The following is a 15,817-nucleotide window of genomic DNA, read 5'->3' as shown; positions in this document are numbered from 1 at the left end:
GCCCGAAAAGAGATGCATGGTTTTCAAAACAATGTAACAAATAAAAATCAGTTTGCCATGCCCATGCATTCAGCGTCTATTTAGATGATCCCACATAATCTTCACTGCAACCAGTTGCCTTCAGAAGTCCCCTACTTAGTTTTCTCTAATCTGTGTTTCAATACAGCCTTTTCGGTAAAGATCTCTAAAGGTTTGTTAAAGAAAATGAACATCACCGTGTGTGACAAAAACAAACTAGACTAGTCAGGGATTAAGTTTGGGGGAAGTTTTGACCGTTTGGGTTATGAAACAATGTTCCAATATTCTCACAGAGCACCGTTCAACCCATCATCCAAAAAAAGGAACGAGCACAAGAGAGGTGAGCACTTAAAAAAACACGCCTCGGAAAGGAGAGATTTGTTTAGCCAAGCGGCCAAGAGACTCGTGGAAGATCTGGAGGAGCTTCAGAGATCTCCAGCTCAGGCAGGAGAATCTGTTTACAAGATAAATATATTAGTCGTGCACTGCTCAAATATGGCCTTCAAGGTAAAGCAACAAAGAGGAACCGATAGTTGGAAGAAAGGCATCAGAGTCGTTTGAAGTTTACCACAGAGAGTGTTCTGGTCGGGTGAGACCAGGTTTAGCTTACATGCTAGGTGGTATGTGTGGAGGAAAGCTCACCCAGCACAACACTGTACACAATCCCCACAGTAACATGTAAAGGTGGTGGATTTCAGATGTAGCGGTGCTGAATAATAGGACAGATTTTTGGATTTTTATACAGAAAAAAAAAACTGAGCCCTTCCACTGGATAGTTTTACATTAGTTTGACTTGTCCTATAACATAACGTCTTTGAGCAATTTCCCTCTGGGATTATTAAAGTAAATCTGATTCTGATTAAATGACATGCAAATGTGTGGTTTTACCATGAAAAAGTGTGGAAAAGTTAATTTGGTCTGGATGCTTGTGCATAATGTTGGCCACTAGATGTCACTGTATACCAAGACTGCACTCCTGGAGAATTACGAAACATTTCGAGAAGATGGAAAACAGGACGGATTTAATCTTTAAAACCCCACCCAAGAGCACAAGTTAAATGCAAAAACCATTGTTTTGTGCAGATGTATAGCCAGAGCGTAAGCCTTGGGTAGGTGGCCCGGTGTGTTTGTGGGAAGCAGGGTGTGTGTGGTTTAGAAAAAGCAGCTTTCTGCAAACAGTAACAATTTAAGACCTCAATCTAATATTGGGTCATTACCGAGTAGACTGACTGAAGGAGCAGTGTACTCCCAGGAAAAGTGTGTGTATGTATACAGTCGTGCTACTGTCTGGGTGTATCAGGGTATACAGGATATAAACAAGGTCCACAGGCCCTACATAGATGGGAACGAACAGGATTTTAAATGTTTTCTAAGAGATTTTTTTCTTCATAACGGTGTACTGTATCCTCATTGTGATTTTTAATGTGAATTATCAAATTGTTCTTCACGCCTCCTCCAATTTGCATATCATCCAATGCTGCTGCTTTCAGTTTAGTGTCTTAGTTAAAAATGGCGTGGCTATTTTTCCTAAGTTGACAGACTTGGATTTTGCTCCTTAGACCTTTTTTAACCTTTTTTCTACCCAAAACAACTGCATTGCATTGATTATTATTCTTATAGGGCTTTTGAAAGAAACTTAAAACGTTCTTAAAAAACTTTCATGTCAATGACACATACTGCAGGGTTAAAACACATTTTTAATATTAAAATTCAAAATGTCTCAGAGTGCTCAGTCCTTTTGTTGCAATTGTAAAAAAAAAAAAACTCACAAGGAATTTATAGCAGTGATTTATTGTGGTCAGTGTTGAAATCTGAAATGGAGGGATGGCACTTTTTAGAGAATGGGACAAGGAGAGCGCTTCCTTCATGGAGCGGCTGGGCTCACCATTAGAGATTGAGGGTGAGGGGTCAGGTTGCGGTGTCTTGGGTACCTGATGATTCCTTTTAATTACCTCACTTTGGAGGTTTTCTGGACACGGGTCAGCATAAAAGGTCTAGAGGACTCCCTCCCAGACTCATTACCCACATGAACCAATCTACAAACGATGAATAGGATATTGAATAAAGTCAGTAAAATGTACAGATATTCATTCTAAAAAAAAAAAAAACTCCATCTTTTCCAAACATTCCCGCTCTGCATCAGAACCCTGCACTATATATGGCTAAATAATAAAAAAAACAAATCCAAATACTGAACCTTGTTGAACTCCATAATCTTTCAGACACTGAGAGGATTACAATTCCAGTTATTAAAACTGTTCCCAATTCTATCAAAACAGCGCCCAGTACTGTGCAGACTTTCTGCCCAAAAGAAGCAATGTGCGGTAATGGGTGATCTTGAGGACAGAGATGGAACTCAATCCCGCTTATATATCCACAAGAGAAGCACCCAATTTTTTTACTGAAGTGAAAAACAGAGGTTCTGCCGTGAAGCCCATTTAGGTCTGTTTGCGCTGGTTGCACTGGCTGTGTGGTGGAGCGGGACCGTGCAACAGCAAAACTCTGTCACCTTGGCGTGAACACATATTGTTGACAGCCTGTGCGCCACAACAAGCATCAATCATCCTCCACCCAACCCCTGCCCTGTGGCTTTGGTGGCTTGCTCCAGGCTGGTGAACATCCAGGCTAATTGCAAGTTTCATCCGCTCAAAAGAAATCCAGTCTGGGGTTAAGCGGGGAATTGTGCGTTCTTATTTTTGGGCCTGACCATATAAGGACATCCTGGAAGCAATTAGGAGCCTCGGGGAGAAAATATAGAAGGGCTTTCCATCGGGGATCCGTACTATATGCATGCTTTATTTTTAAGAATGAGTCATATTTCCGACTATACTCCGCACAGTGTACTGGTCAGATGTATTAGTCTGAATGGAAGTGCCTGACCTTAGCTAAGTCTTTAATCAATTACTTAATGATGTTGCTTGTCTTGAGGTAGAATTGCTGTCTTTAAATTATTTATGTAAAAACAATGAAAACTTCAGTCCGAAAACTTGCCGGAAACAAGCTTCCCTCCTTCTCTCTCTCTCTCTCTCTCTCTCTCTCTCTCTCTCTCTCTCTCTCTCTCTCAGTGTGGGTGAGTTTGTTTTTTCAGCAGACCACAAGCCTATGGTTTGGTTGGCTAAATTATATTTCTCTTTAGACATGAGAGGGGGCGGAGGAAAATTTATGAGAGTGAATGTGTGGTTCTTTGACCCTGCAATCATCATCATCATCATCATCATCATCATCATCATCATCATGCCAGTTTGAGTTTGTTTTCAGCTCACTTTCTGGGACAAATACACCTACATGTGTCTGCAACAGCACAGAGAGAGAGAGAGAGAGAAAGAGAGACAGAGAGAGAGGGACCCGGAAGGAAGTGATGTAATCCTCTTAATTGAGGATTCATATATACAGCAGTGTTTGGGGTGTTGCAGCAATACATCGTGCATTAACCGTAAGCTTAGGTACAAAGCTCAGAACAGGCATTGGAGTTTGCTCAGTGCTGCCGTCCTTTTCTGTACCTGGGCCCGCTGCTGATATCTCCTAGACAGACTGAATCTGAGGGATTGAAAGGTAAATGATCTTCCATTTATTGGCATTATTCTCACACTGAGGTATTATGTTTAAGTTTCTTTCTCTAACGGTAGGACGAATTCATATCTGGTCATTTCTGATACCTGCGTCAGCGTCAACAAGTTAAGCGGATGATGTTCAAATCTCTCTCTCTTGATCATAAGTGTTTTTAAAGCAATGCTGTCATGCTCACAAGCAGATTTAAGACGTTAGTATTATTTATTTCTTGATTTTGTGATGTTATGGTGTGCCACTAAACAGTTAAAACGTAACGGATTGGAACTGAAACCTTTTTGCTTGGTTCAACAGAGCACCAAGAGATGACCTGCGGGAAAACGTGTTCTTTGTGAACAAGCTGGACTGAATTGATTAATATAACGCTTCTGTTGTTCTGTTACAGAATGAAGGTTGTCATTATAACATTTTGCCTTATTGGAGCAGCTTTTGCTAACCCAGTAAGTACGAAACCCCATTAAAAAGTAAACACTTTAAAACAGGCCAACATTTCTGGTGTCAAAATTTCTGACTTGACGATTTACTTTCAGTATCAAAATACAATACAAGCTTTAGGTCTTGAGCTCTGATGTTCTTTTGAGATATCCATTAAATGAAGCAGCATTATGAATGCTTATGAACCTTTTGAATGCCTGCATTCTTCTTGTGATCGTTGTCCTTCTTTGCTTTGTTCTAACAGATTTTACACAACGTTTTGGTATCGTCTGAGTCGGAATCAAACTCTGTAAGTATTATTAGAAAGATTATTTTCATCATGCTTCCCTGAACTTAATTACCCTGAACCTTCGACTTCACCAGAGCAATTTTACTGTTTTAACTGCCAGATGTAAATCTTGATGCGGACTTGGTCACTCCTCTTAGCTAACTTTTTGCACAGCTGTTGCTTCTTCTGACAGAAAAATAATAAGACTAAGGAGTGCATCACAGCCTCTACTACTATCCAAATAGAATATATGTTGTTAATATATTGATTTTAAAATGTACAGCATGAATATTAGTTATTATTTGCTATAAACGCTTAAAAATACTTTAGTGTTAGATAACTTGTCTTGCTTTTTAGCATACCTTTTTAAATCAGATTCAGCTTCATTGGCCAGGTTTGTAAACACACAAACAAGGAATTTGACTTTGGTTCCACTTCTTTCTTAATGTACAGGCATTTTAAGTACAAATATAAAATATATGGCAGCAATTAAAACAATTTTTTGCATAGAAAGTCCCAAAAAGATCCACCCTGAAGGTTCATGGGTAAAATCTGAATCACTACTCCCCTCCCTTTGAGAATAGTGTCAGAAAGCGACTCTGGATCTTGGAAAAGGGTTCCTGAAGCAAGAACCCTCCTAGATACACATTTATTACATCCAAACTTCCTCAGACTTGTGCTATGAAGGAACATGACCATCCAATAATTTATTTCCATGCAAGTGAATCTGCATTCCTTTGACAGATTCAGGAGGCAGCCTAACAATAGGCGTGGTACAGACCTCCAGGCAGCTCGCACTGAGGGCATTACATTGTTTACGAGGATGTATATCTGTCTGCACACATTTATGCAGCAATAGCTCTGCCTGAGTCTGAGCTTGCCATGAAGGAGGCTTTTAATGAGTGTTTTGGTGGTTGATATTGCCGTCATAATGTATAATCAAATCTAATTAAAACTACTGGGGTGTGTGCCTAACTTTTTTCCCTCCTTTTCCAGACTGAAAGTTTGCCAGTTTTAGAATCTTCTGAAAACAACACATCAGAACTTCAGGTAAAAAAATAAAAATAAAAATACACAAATATTCAATTTCAGAAAAAAATATTCTTTCTCGTATTTTAGTTAAATGTGTGTGTTTGCTTTTACTCTTCGGGGGTGCAGAGCTCTGAGGAAAACACCTCCAATCAGGTGAGTCATTTCAAATTCTAGACCTATGCTTGATCCATGAAGAAAGTGTATTTTAAATGGTTTATACCACATAAAACCTTCTGAAATGGGCTGTAAATGTGTCTTTTTTGTAAACAGAGTTCAGAATCTGAATCAGCAGAATCCACTTCAGAGGACAAGGTATGTGATGTAATTATGAGTATTCACCGTTTACCACTCACTAAACAGTCCTCAATCTCCACCATCCCAGATGTTATCCATACATTCATAACTTCCTTTAACATTTTTCTCTCAATACGTTTGAAGATTGAGCGAAAAGGTCCAGACCCCAAATTTTTGTAACTGACAAGAAATTATGGTATAATAAACAAGAACAAATAAGTTCAGAATTTATTTTTTATTTGCTTGTGTTTTTTTTCTCACAAATAAAAATCAGAGTACTTTGTAAAATTGCGTTTGGCAGGAGTTCCAGTCAACTTTGATTGGCCTCTTTGTCCCTGGTCAGTGAAAGCATCCCTTCCGTACGATGCTGCCACGGCCAATTTTCACCCTGAAAATGTTGAGTTGAGGGTGATGTGCAGAGTTCCTTTTCTGCCACCCTACTTTAGACTTCTCTACAACTTTATTCCTTGGCTTTCATAATGCTGATCGTCGTCTGATGTCTGCTAACCAAACCGCTGAGCATTCACAGAATAGCTGTGAGGGTACGTTTAATAATGGTGTACTCTGTTTCCCCATTGGGTGCATTCTGAAGGCGGTTTGGCTGCACAGAATTTTATTTAGAGGTATGATAATCCAGGGGGCTGACAAGATAAGCACGGCAACATTTTCTGAGTTATATAAAAAAAAAATTAAAAAAAAACAATGCATATATCTGATTTTCCTCTACTTCATATCTATGTGCTACTTTGTGTTCCAAGTAAAACATATTACAATTTGTCATATATAAAAAAAAATATAAAAGTCAGTTTGCAAGACACCGTGAACACTGCATAGCAACTCAACCTTTAACTAAATGAAACACAAATGTCCCGCTAGTTTTGCTGCACTACCACGAAACTTTGCGTTGACCGTCTGAAATTGTGCTTGTCTTCAAAAACAGACCTCAGAGGAGAGTGACAGCCAATCGGATGAGAATGACGCGGTGAGAGGAAATGAAAAATAGTCGTTTGCTAAATCTTCCACGTAGCTTTTCAGGTCGACTCATCTATTTCATTATCTCTGCACAGAAGGACTCCTTGGAGGAAACCAAAGACAACAGCATGGGCAGTGAGGAGAACGTCCGAAAGGTTGGAGGAAACGTCTTATACTCGCTTGATTTTAAACTCTACCAGAATCCCTCTTGGGGTAACAGCGTTTTCTCTTTGAAACCCTGCAGCAAAGCTGGGTGCGAGTGTTTGCGAGCGTCGTCAAGGGAGTGAGCGCGGAGGACACAACAAGCACAGAGGTCAAAGGTCAACCAGAATTCCTGAGCCACGAGCTAAGCGACAAATCGCAGACTCACACCAACCAGCGGCTGGTGGAGAAGCCCGCTGACAGCAGCGAAACCGCCAGCGACAGCACGGACACCAGCGAGAGCAGCGACGTCACGGCGCCAGCGAGCGACAGCGCCAGCAGCGAGAGCCAGGAGAGCCAGGAGGCAAGCGACAGCAACGACAGCAACGACAGCAGCGCAGCCAGCCAGAGCACAGAGGACAGCGACGCCAGCGACAGCGCCGAACTGGAACAAGTCAGGGCCAGAGACTGCGCGAATAGTACGCAGAGCTGCGAAAGCGAGGAGTATTTCCTGCAGAGTATAGGAGATGACGCCCATTCACCAGTGGAGCATCTGATGGTGCCAGACGAGGATGATAGAGAGCTGAGGCTCAGGCGATGATGAAATGCAACCTTTGTGTCGTCATGCCATTTCACTTAATGACCAGCTTAGAGACTAAGGAATGTTCGCCTCTGAACATTGAATCTGCCGTAATGCTACCTGCCGCTGATTCACTCTTTTGTGTGAAACTTACTGTGACAGTATATCCTACACATGTACCTTGCTTTGATATTATGTCAGAAATAAATTTAATATAACCATTGTATTCAGGTCTGTTGTGTTGTCCATTAGATCTGCACACTTTGACCCTCACACAGCAACACAGTATCAGTACACAGGCCGTCCCATTCATACTGAGTAAACAGGCTTTATTGTCCCTCAGTGGGGAATCGTGCAACCATGTTCTTGACTATTAAACTTTTAAGGAAAGTACTACTGTATTCATTTATTTCTACGCAAAGCAATGGCTGCTAATAAATTCCCTGCACCATAATGATAATCTTTGAAGATTTTTTACAATGTGTCATGTGACAGCCACAAACATAATGTGGCCAATATGTTTGTCTTAACCAACATTTATATGAAAGATCAGCACATAGTGGGGCATAATAGCAAAGGGAAATGAAATGGGATTTATGGTTTTAAACATTAGTTTTTTAACCAAAAACCATCTGAACCTCATGACGTCCCTTTGTAATTATCCTCTAGAATATTAATCTTCCCACCTGATTGTATGTTTAGGGCTGTTGTTCTGCTGGAAGGTGAACCATCAGCCCAGTCTTAACTTTTTAGCTGCCTTGTTATAGCTTTCTTGTTGACTCTCTAATATAAAGGCCTGATTTGTTGAGAGCATAACATAATATTTGCCCAGTCAGCAGTTTCTCCCACCTGAGCAGTGGATCTCAGATAGGTCTCATACTTCTCTGGATAATGCTTGCCTTGGCGGGCCAGTCAATTTAGGTGGACGTCTGTCTTAGAGGGTTTGCAATATGCTTTCCATTTACGAATGAGAGTTTGCATCTACGTAAGATTCTTAGGACATTGTTTTATAATCAAATCCTACTTTAAATCAACCTGTTTACAACACTGTGTTCACAAACGTTTTCTACCAACTCAGACGTCTCAGAAGACTATTTATAAGGTAGGTCATTTGGTTGCACTGGACATTTTAGGGGTTTTTGGTTAAAAGGGGCTCATATGCACTTTACAGATTTCACAGAAACTGTCACTTCACAAATCCTCAAAGAACAAAACATACATATGTAGTGATATATTCATTTATGTCATCGAGTTTGACAACATGGCCGGTTAGCTCAGTTGGTTAGAGCGTGGTGCTAATAACGCCAAGGTCGCGGGTTCGATCCCCGTACGGGCCACTTATTTTCTTTAATAAACTTTTTTTTCTCCGTGTTTCATAACATCTAATAAAATCGCGTTGCTTAATAATGCTAAATGTTGAGTTTGACCCCCACATCCACATGTCATTCAGTAACCGCAGGTCACGGTCTTGGCCATTTTTCCCTCTAATCCTGTTGTTTTTAAGTGTTACCACTAGATGGCGAGAAAGGCTTATGACAATGATGATTGCCTCTGAAACTAGAACGGTAATTATCCTGCAAAATATGCAAATTAGGTACTGAAGCAAATGGAAACAATATGGCATGAAGACATATTTATGTAAATGTGGTTGTAAGGATGTCCTTGCCTTGAGGATGGCATAAAGCATCACACTTTTCTATCAGGATAAAGGCAGTCTATTTTCACTGACTTACTGAAAAAGAAAACACTGGGAGGGGAAGAAAAAAAAGGATCTAGTTTCTAGAAAACTTTTATTGCATGATATTAAAGAAACAAACCTTTTTGCAAATGTACAAATAAAAAAAATATTCAACATTTGACTTAGAACTGACAAATGCACTCTGGAAAAAAAATAGATACTGCAGTTTTCAAACTTGTACAAACAACTTAACAAGCTTGCAACTTGAACAATTGCAAAAAACACAACCTAACATTTTTAGAAAATTACAAAAAAAAAAATCTCCCGTGAACACAGGTTTTGTTGTTGTATGCGTAAGGTCACATTAGTGTCTGGGAAAGTGAGATTTTAAGTGTTCCTTCAGAGACGGGATAGTGGGAAACTCCTTGTGGCACACATGGCAGCGGAGAGGTAGTTTCAGCAACTCGCTGGTGGCTTCTTTAACAGAGACTTTTCCACTTGTCTCTAGCATCTGAATGACATCTGTTGGGGGGGAAGAAAAAAAAACATGCATTCTTACAAATTATGTAAGCTCAACTATTAAATACAGTAAATTATGCTGAAACTATCAACTTGAATAAATTTGCTCCCACCGTGAGAATCAATGAAGTACTCTGTAGTAAAAGAGTTCCAGTGCTTCTTGTTCTTTAAACAAGGAGAGTCAAAGTCCTGGCTGATCACATGGAGGTGAATGTGACTGTAAGAGAGTGTGCACAGGTATAAATTTAAACTAAAATGCTATAAGGTGTTGGGGGGAAAAATGTAGCGACAGGACAATAAAGTTATTTAAAGTAGGCTTGTTGTATTCAATCAGATTTTACAGGTGAACCTGACAGAAAAAAGTCAAAGTCAAGTAAGTACAGAGCTAATGTTTGGTAAAACTATTGAGTGTAAAATTCACGTTTCTCAAACATATTTCATACAAAAATTCAACTTTATAAGCACTCAAGTGTATAGAGTTTCTGAGATTGCAGATACATTTTTATATTCTAAATACAAAAGATCATTGTGAATTTATGGCAGCTATTGCTGCAGTGCTCAGGCTTTAGATACGGAACCAAAATAAACCAGAGGGAGCGAGAATCGAAGCAAGGAAGGATATAACCTTTAGACAGAGACAGAAGAAAGTCTGGAAATTCAAATATTTTTAAGATTCTGTTTTCTTTTTAAATCTCAAAAATATTTGTATGTCCAGACTTTATTTACCACACTTGTTTTGCCTACTAATCACAACCCGACATGCGTCCCTATAAATTTCCCCAGTAGTACTCCAACTAAAGTAGGCTAACAATGGGAGCTCAGAAAACCTGATTGGAACATTAGAACGAGCCGGAGAGGTTGATGAGATGCCCGGACTCCGTAGGTACCCATCTATAAAAGGACTTAAAGAATAGTGCTAATAAACAAAAGCCCCAACTCGAATCAAATTTGTGAAAATTAACTCTAATTAGCCTGTGCAAATTCTCAGTTATCCCGGCCATGGCAACAGCAAACAGGCTTGAATCGGGAACAACCAGACTTTCGCTCAGTTTTCTGAAAGCGTTTCCACACCTGTGGAGAATTGACATAAACTACGTTCACACCGCAGGTCTTGATGCTCAGTGCTGATTTTTTGATGAAATGGAATTTTTTTTTGGTGGCCGTTCATAGCACTATTATAAGCGACCCGCGTGCGCTGCTAACAGAAGGGGACGTCATACAGCAGTGCACTGTTTACGGATGTAATGGTGAATTTAATTGTTTCTAGAAGTGTTCAATATAGTTTTGTTAAAAAGAAATAAAAAAAAAAAACTCGAAAAGAGAAGGTATAAAAAAAAAAAACGGATACCGGCCGACATCTCTCCTTGTTATTATTAGAAAGCTGCTGAGCAATGGAGGCTGACAATAATAAGCCCACATCGTGGCAAGATGAAATAAGTTAAGGAAGCAGCGCAGCTATTAATGACGGTCTTTTATGGAGCGCTAACTGCTACTGCTGGGTCAGGGTTTATACAGGAATGAGTAACCCTAATTTAATGCTTTTTAATGCTCTTTTAATGCTCGTAGAAATAAATTTAATGCCATCAACAAGTACCCATATTATTTATTTATTTATATATATATATATCATGCGATCATGCGATCATGCAGTGTTGCATTGGATCCAAATGTTGTTCGCAGACCGTCTGATTTCCCGACGTTAGTGGCGGTAGACCTTGCACCAGCTGCTGCTGTGCTGTTTGCGATAGCTAATGTGGACGTGACTGCGTTGGTTACAGAAAAGTAACTTGACATTGTTAGCTGCTGTCTGCCCCTTGCAGCTGATCTGTGGCTGTCTGCAGTGGTGTAGTGGTCCCTGGAGAAGTGGATATACTCTCAATGTTTGCCCTTTTAGACGCAGCTCAGAAAAATGCTGTTTTAGAAACAATGACATGTAACACTGCTATATTTAGTTTACCCAAAAATCCATCACTAGGGTTTACTCATTTTTGCCTAAATAATTTAGCCTAAAACATTTAGATTAAAATATTTCCTTGAGCTACTACGTGAGGCGTGAAAATACTGTTGTCTCTTTTTTTTAAGATTTTACCCAGCTTCTGGCGGGTAATGTACAATTTTCTTTGGTTTATATTCAAGGAATTTCTACACTACATCCAGAATCAACATTTCATTACTTTACTGTAGGTTTTTTAATATAGACCTAGATGATAAGGCATATGGAAAGTCCTAAATTGAATGAGAAAGAGAATCTATAGAAAGAGCTAAAGTTAATAACGAGGAGAACATCAAAACTCAAATCACTTTGTCTTTGAAAATCATGAATTGTCAAATATACCAGCTGAAACACCCAAAGAACTGTTGATCCTGTTGATTTAGACACCCTGACAATGAATGCTTAGCCCCTCGATTTTAAAATGGACGGTGATTTTAAACTTGACAGCCAAAAAAGACCTCAGTTAAGTCATTTTTATCATGTAAGGAACAAAGCAAAGGTGAAACCTATTCTTTCAAGGCATAAATATGGAAACACTACTCCAAGCCTTCATTTCATCATGGCTGGATTAGTGTAATTCTCTTTATCTATGAATTGGTCAGTCCTCACTCAGATGTCTACAGCTGGTTCAAATGTTGCTGCACACATTTTAATGGAAAAACATAAAATAAAGCACATTACCCGATCCTGGCCTCCCTTCAATGGTTACCTGTTTATCTTAGAGTTCAGTTTAAAGAACATCTGTTTGTTTTTAAGGTTTTAAACAGCTTATTATTATTGTTGTTGTTTTAAACTGTTGAGTCTTTACTCAAGTAATTTTATTAGATGTTATTTTGTTTTACCTCGTGTTAAAGTGCTCTTTAAATAATGATGATGATTATGATCACAAGAAACTTTTGTATCATCACCCAGAAGCTGGAAAGAAAAGAGACAAAAAGATTTTTCATACCTCATTTAGTAACTCAAGGAATTATTCCAAACTAAATATTTTAGGCTAAAATATGAAACTGTTTATTGGTTGTTGTTTTTTTTTTTTTCTTAAATCCCACCGTTATGTTTATTAATTTCTGCCAAAAGCTGCAGCATTTTCATTTAATCCATTTGAATGCAGTATTTGCAAGCCCTACTCTGATTGGATGGAAAGAAACCTGTCTGTGATTGGCTGGTGAGGTGGACAGTTTTTTTGAAGTCAGAGCGCACAGAATCTAGCGAGCCGCGCACAGCTGATGGTGAGCGTGGAAGTATCATGTCACGGGCAGACACGGAACCGAACGCGAGCGAGGATAGTGGATTGAGAAAAGTTTATCAGTTTTGAGCGCGAGCGCGTATGATGTTTAAACGCTGAATACCTGTCTCACTGCGCGCTCAAACAAAAGACACAAATATCGCTCCCGAAAAATGCTGACTGAGAAATAAGTGGGTATGCGCCGCATACACCCTGAAATACACTGTCCGACTTCAAATGAGATCGTGAAGCATTGACACCCATTGTGCATCTTAATTTTTGTTTGTTTTTTTTACACACACAGCAAACTCCTTCATCATCCTTACCATCGACAGGCTGCGGCCATGTTTTCCATCCACTTTTAGCATTTTCCCCATTCCCCAGCTCTTTCTCCGCCTCGAGCATCTTTGCCGAACATTGTAAACATACGGCTTTACGATCAACCGGAAGCAGTTCCGCGCACAACGCGGAATCAGTTATATCTGATAATATATCTGACGAAACTGTTTTTATGACCGTATTTGTTTTAGAAAAAAAAGCTATTTTTAATGCCACAGATAATCACATTTAATGACTTTTAATGACAATTAAGGCCTTAATTTTAAAACATTTCATTTAATGACTTTTAATGACTTTCAATGCCCCGCGGAAACCCTGTGGGTGTGGATGTGTAGGTGGAACCAGGAGAGTGACGTGAAAGACGGATAAAATGCGACATGACCGTTCAGACTGCGGACACTTTGAAAAAAATCCCATATGTAACAAATTACTACCACATACGGAAGCAGCACAAATCAGAATTTTTTGGGGGGGTGAATTGGGCTGGTCACACTGCGGTGAAAAAGACAGATATAAGTCGCATATGGTCAAAAGGATCGGATTTGGTTTGCATCTCCCTGCAGTGTGAACGTAGCCTAAGACTCCTGCTTTCCTCCGATTTTAGCCTGATTGTTGTAACTCTAATTCGCTGCAGGAAAATGATGCACCACCCACTTAAAAATAGTGAGCATAAATATCAAAATAGCAGCAGTCATGTTGCTCAGTAACAGCCACAACAAGACAACTTTACCTCATACTCGGGATAGCGTGGTAACCGGAGCGGAACCGCAGCGAGCTGGACTCTGGGCATTGCTGGATCATGCGGTCAGCAACCTGCTGCATGTGTGTGAGGAGTTCACAGTGCTCTGCGCGTAAAGCCTTTAGGCTGGGAATGGACTGCCACGGGAGGACTAGCCAGTGGTAGCGAGCTTTGGGGTATTTGTCTCTAATCACAACAACTTTATCATCCTTGTAAACCTGAAAAACAAAAAAAAATAGGTTCAACGAAGGGTCCAAATCCAGCAATGAGCAAGAACGGTTGTTTTAGCCATCGACCTGCATCTGAGGATCTTGCATTGAAGTCTTCAGACCTTGGCTCCAATGTCCAGCATTTTCCTAAAACAAGGAGCAATTCTTAAACTGAATGTAGTTAGACACGCAGCAAGTAAAACTGCAACACAATCAAGACAATTAAACCGACATCTTAAGCACAAGGACAGGTTTCTGTTCCTCACATTCGTTTTTGTGTTTTCGCCACGACTCAGTGACGGAGAGCCGTTGCTGTTCTGTTTTGCAGCTTTCAGAGTTTGCGCATCTCTCTGGCTGTCGCGGTCCTCCGACGTCTGCTCTCTTGGTCTTTTGCTGCTGCTGCTGCTGTTGTTGTGGCCAGTGAGATCTTCTCTGAACTGTATGGTGTACGGGTAAAGCTGATTGACCACATGGAGCGTCTGTCCAGGCTTTATTCTGACCTCATTGCCTTTCCCCACCACCACAGAGTCTACTGAGGTGGGGTTTAAGCCCAGCTTTATAAATGAAATGAAAAAAAAAAAAAAAAACAATAACAAAAGAAACGTGTGAAGTTTGATTTACAAAGCAGATTAGGAATTGTAAAGCTACCTAAATAGAACGATAAAGAAGGAAGACCAATGAATACAGAAAACTACAGCAAAACAACAAAGATAAAATTGAAATAACAAATGCTGTGTTTTTAATCAGTATTTGCAGATTTTGCGAATTTCGCAGTCTTACCTGTTTAACTTTGACATAACCTTTGTTGCATTCAGCTTTCAGTTCAACTGGGTAGGAAGGGACAGCATTGAATAAGACAAGAGCTCAGTTAGAAAACGGGTCTTTACGATGTGACCATCACTAGTATACCTTCATCATCGCAATACCTTCACAGAATAAGAACACGGATAGGTGCAGCTCATTTTGCTCCTTTGCCATTTTGTACTCTGTTGACTTGATCTTTTTTTTAATGATACAAAAATGAGCCATTTTCAGATCTGCTTTGACCATGGATAGCTTAGAGCAATTGATTCAGATCCAATTACAGTCCACTTAAAGGAACTGTGGTTTTGTGGCTCCGATAGATGCACCCCTCTACAAAAGGTTGCTTAGAGTTATGAGTGATTATGACCTCTGATCAAAGCAAGTATATTTCACCTGTTAACTGGCTAAACCGGTCCTCAGAACCCAACTCAATAGAAACAGGTTGCAATGCTGTCCAGAAAACACTGTGTATTTAAGATAAAGGTAAGATTTGGGGCATTTTTATGACCCAAATCTTAATTAATTCCCACTGCTTGTTGATTTTCCAAGCCAAATTAAGTGACGCGCAATGATTAAGCGTATGAGCACTAAATGTAAATATGTACAGAGTGGGATAAAACAACGTTTTCTCAAAATAGTACTTAAAATGTTAATATTTATCCCGTTTTTTTATTATTATTTTTGAAATATTTTATGATAATAAATGTACTAACACCACTTGAAACAATGTTTTATAATTACAAGCTAAGTAGCACCACTGAGGAGTGTCTACATTTATGTTAGCATACAAACTGGTGTTGAATAGCGTTACCTTGCAGCCGAGAGCATTTCTTGTCTTTAATAGTCGTTTCTGGGCCTCGCCCGACAACAACCGCTTGTAAATGAGGTAGCTGAATTGGTTGATGGTTATCCTCCTCGCTGATAAGCCAGCAAGTAGGCATTTTATCATTTTTAAAACCTTTTCGGTGTTAGCAACGTTTACATCCCCGTCCTCCACCGCTAGG

General features: G+C 39.7%; 2 protein-coding genes and 1 non-coding gene across 5 annotated transcripts; 2 read left to right on the top strand and 1 right to left on the bottom strand.

Moving 5' to 3' along the window:
- Positions 1 to 3,355: 3,355 nt before the first annotated feature.
- Positions 3,356 to 7,700, top strand: scpp1 (secretory calcium-binding phosphoprotein 1). 2 transcript variants are annotated; one of them, XM_036137020.1, is made up of 9 exons: positions 3,356 to 3,570; positions 3,971 to 4,025; positions 4,265 to 4,309; positions 5,285 to 5,338; positions 5,447 to 5,473; positions 5,591 to 5,632; positions 6,555 to 6,596; positions 6,685 to 6,741; positions 6,831 to 7,700. In XM_036137020.1, exons 2-9 carry the CDS (start codon positions 3,972 to 3,974, stop codon positions 7,326 to 7,328), a joined length of 819 nt encoding a protein of 272 aa, XP_035992913.1. In that variant the 5' UTR covers positions 3,356 to 3,570; position 3,971; the 3' UTR covers positions 7,329 to 7,700. The 2 variants fall into 2 exon arrangements, with proteins under 2 accessions (XP_035992913.1, XP_012705249.2); XM_012849795.3 differs by having other exon boundaries at positions 3,357 to 3,570; positions 6,682 to 6,741.
- Positions 7,701 to 8,570: 870 nt separating this feature from the next.
- Positions 8,571 to 8,644, top strand: trnai-aau. The gene has a single exon. It is a non-coding gene; the product is annotated as a tRNA-Ile (tRNA).
- Positions 8,645 to 9,078: 434 nt separating this feature from the next.
- Positions 9,079 to 15,788, bottom strand: aptx (aprataxin). 2 transcript variants are annotated; one of them, XM_036137012.1, is made up of 7 exons: positions 15,625 to 15,784; positions 14,790 to 14,836; positions 14,276 to 14,563; positions 14,097 to 14,156; positions 13,792 to 14,018; positions 9,618 to 9,721; positions 9,079 to 9,507 (listed from the first exon to the last, which is right to left on the bottom strand). In XM_036137012.1, the coding sequence occupies exons 1-7, from the start codon at positions 15,752 to 15,754 to the stop codon at positions 9,350 to 9,352; spliced, it is 1,014 nt and encodes a 337-aa protein (XP_035992905.1). In that variant the 5' UTR covers positions 15,755 to 15,784; the 3' UTR covers positions 9,079 to 9,349. The 2 variants fall into 2 exon arrangements, with proteins under 2 accessions (XP_035992905.1, XP_035992906.1); XM_036137013.1 differs by lacking the exon at positions 14,790 to 14,836 and having other exon boundaries at positions 14,276 to 14,446; positions 15,625 to 15,788.
- Positions 15,789 to 15,817: the final 29 nt, after the last annotated feature.

Source organism: Fundulus heteroclitus, chromosome 5 (assembly GCF_011125445.2).
Source record: "Fundulus heteroclitus isolate FHET01 chromosome 5, MU-UCD_Fhet_4.1, whole genome shotgun sequence".
Lineage (NCBI taxonomy): Eukaryota > Metazoa > Chordata > Actinopteri > Cyprinodontiformes > Fundulidae > Fundulus > Fundulus heteroclitus.
The sequence above is the reverse complement of the archived record's forward strand: the minus strand, read 5'-3'. Positions and strand labels throughout refer to the sequence as shown.

Coding starts and splice junctions, on each gene's coding strand:
- scpp1 (XM_012849795.3), top strand. CDS start 3,972: ATGAAGGTTGTCATTATAACATTTTGCCTTATTGGAGCAGCTTTTGCT. Junction 4,310..5,284: donor CTGAGTCGGAATCAAACTCT/GTAAGTATTATT, acceptor CTCCTTTTCCAG/ACTGAAAGTTTGCCAGTTTT. Junction 5,474..5,590: donor AGGAAAACACCTCCAATCAG/GTGAGTCATTTC, acceptor TTTTGTAAACAG/AGTTCAGAATCTGAATCAGC.
- aptx (XM_036137012.1), bottom strand. CDS start 15,754: ATGCCTACTTGCTGGCTTATCAGCGAGGAGGATAACCATCAACCAATT. Junction 9,722..13,791: donor CACGCTATCCCGAGTATGAG/GTAAAGTTGTCT, acceptor ACTCTCTTACAG/TCACATTCACCTCCATGTGA. Junction 9,508..9,617: donor GTACTTCATTGATTCTCACG/GTGGGAGCAAAT, acceptor CCCCCCCAACAG/ATGTCATTCAGATGCTAGAG.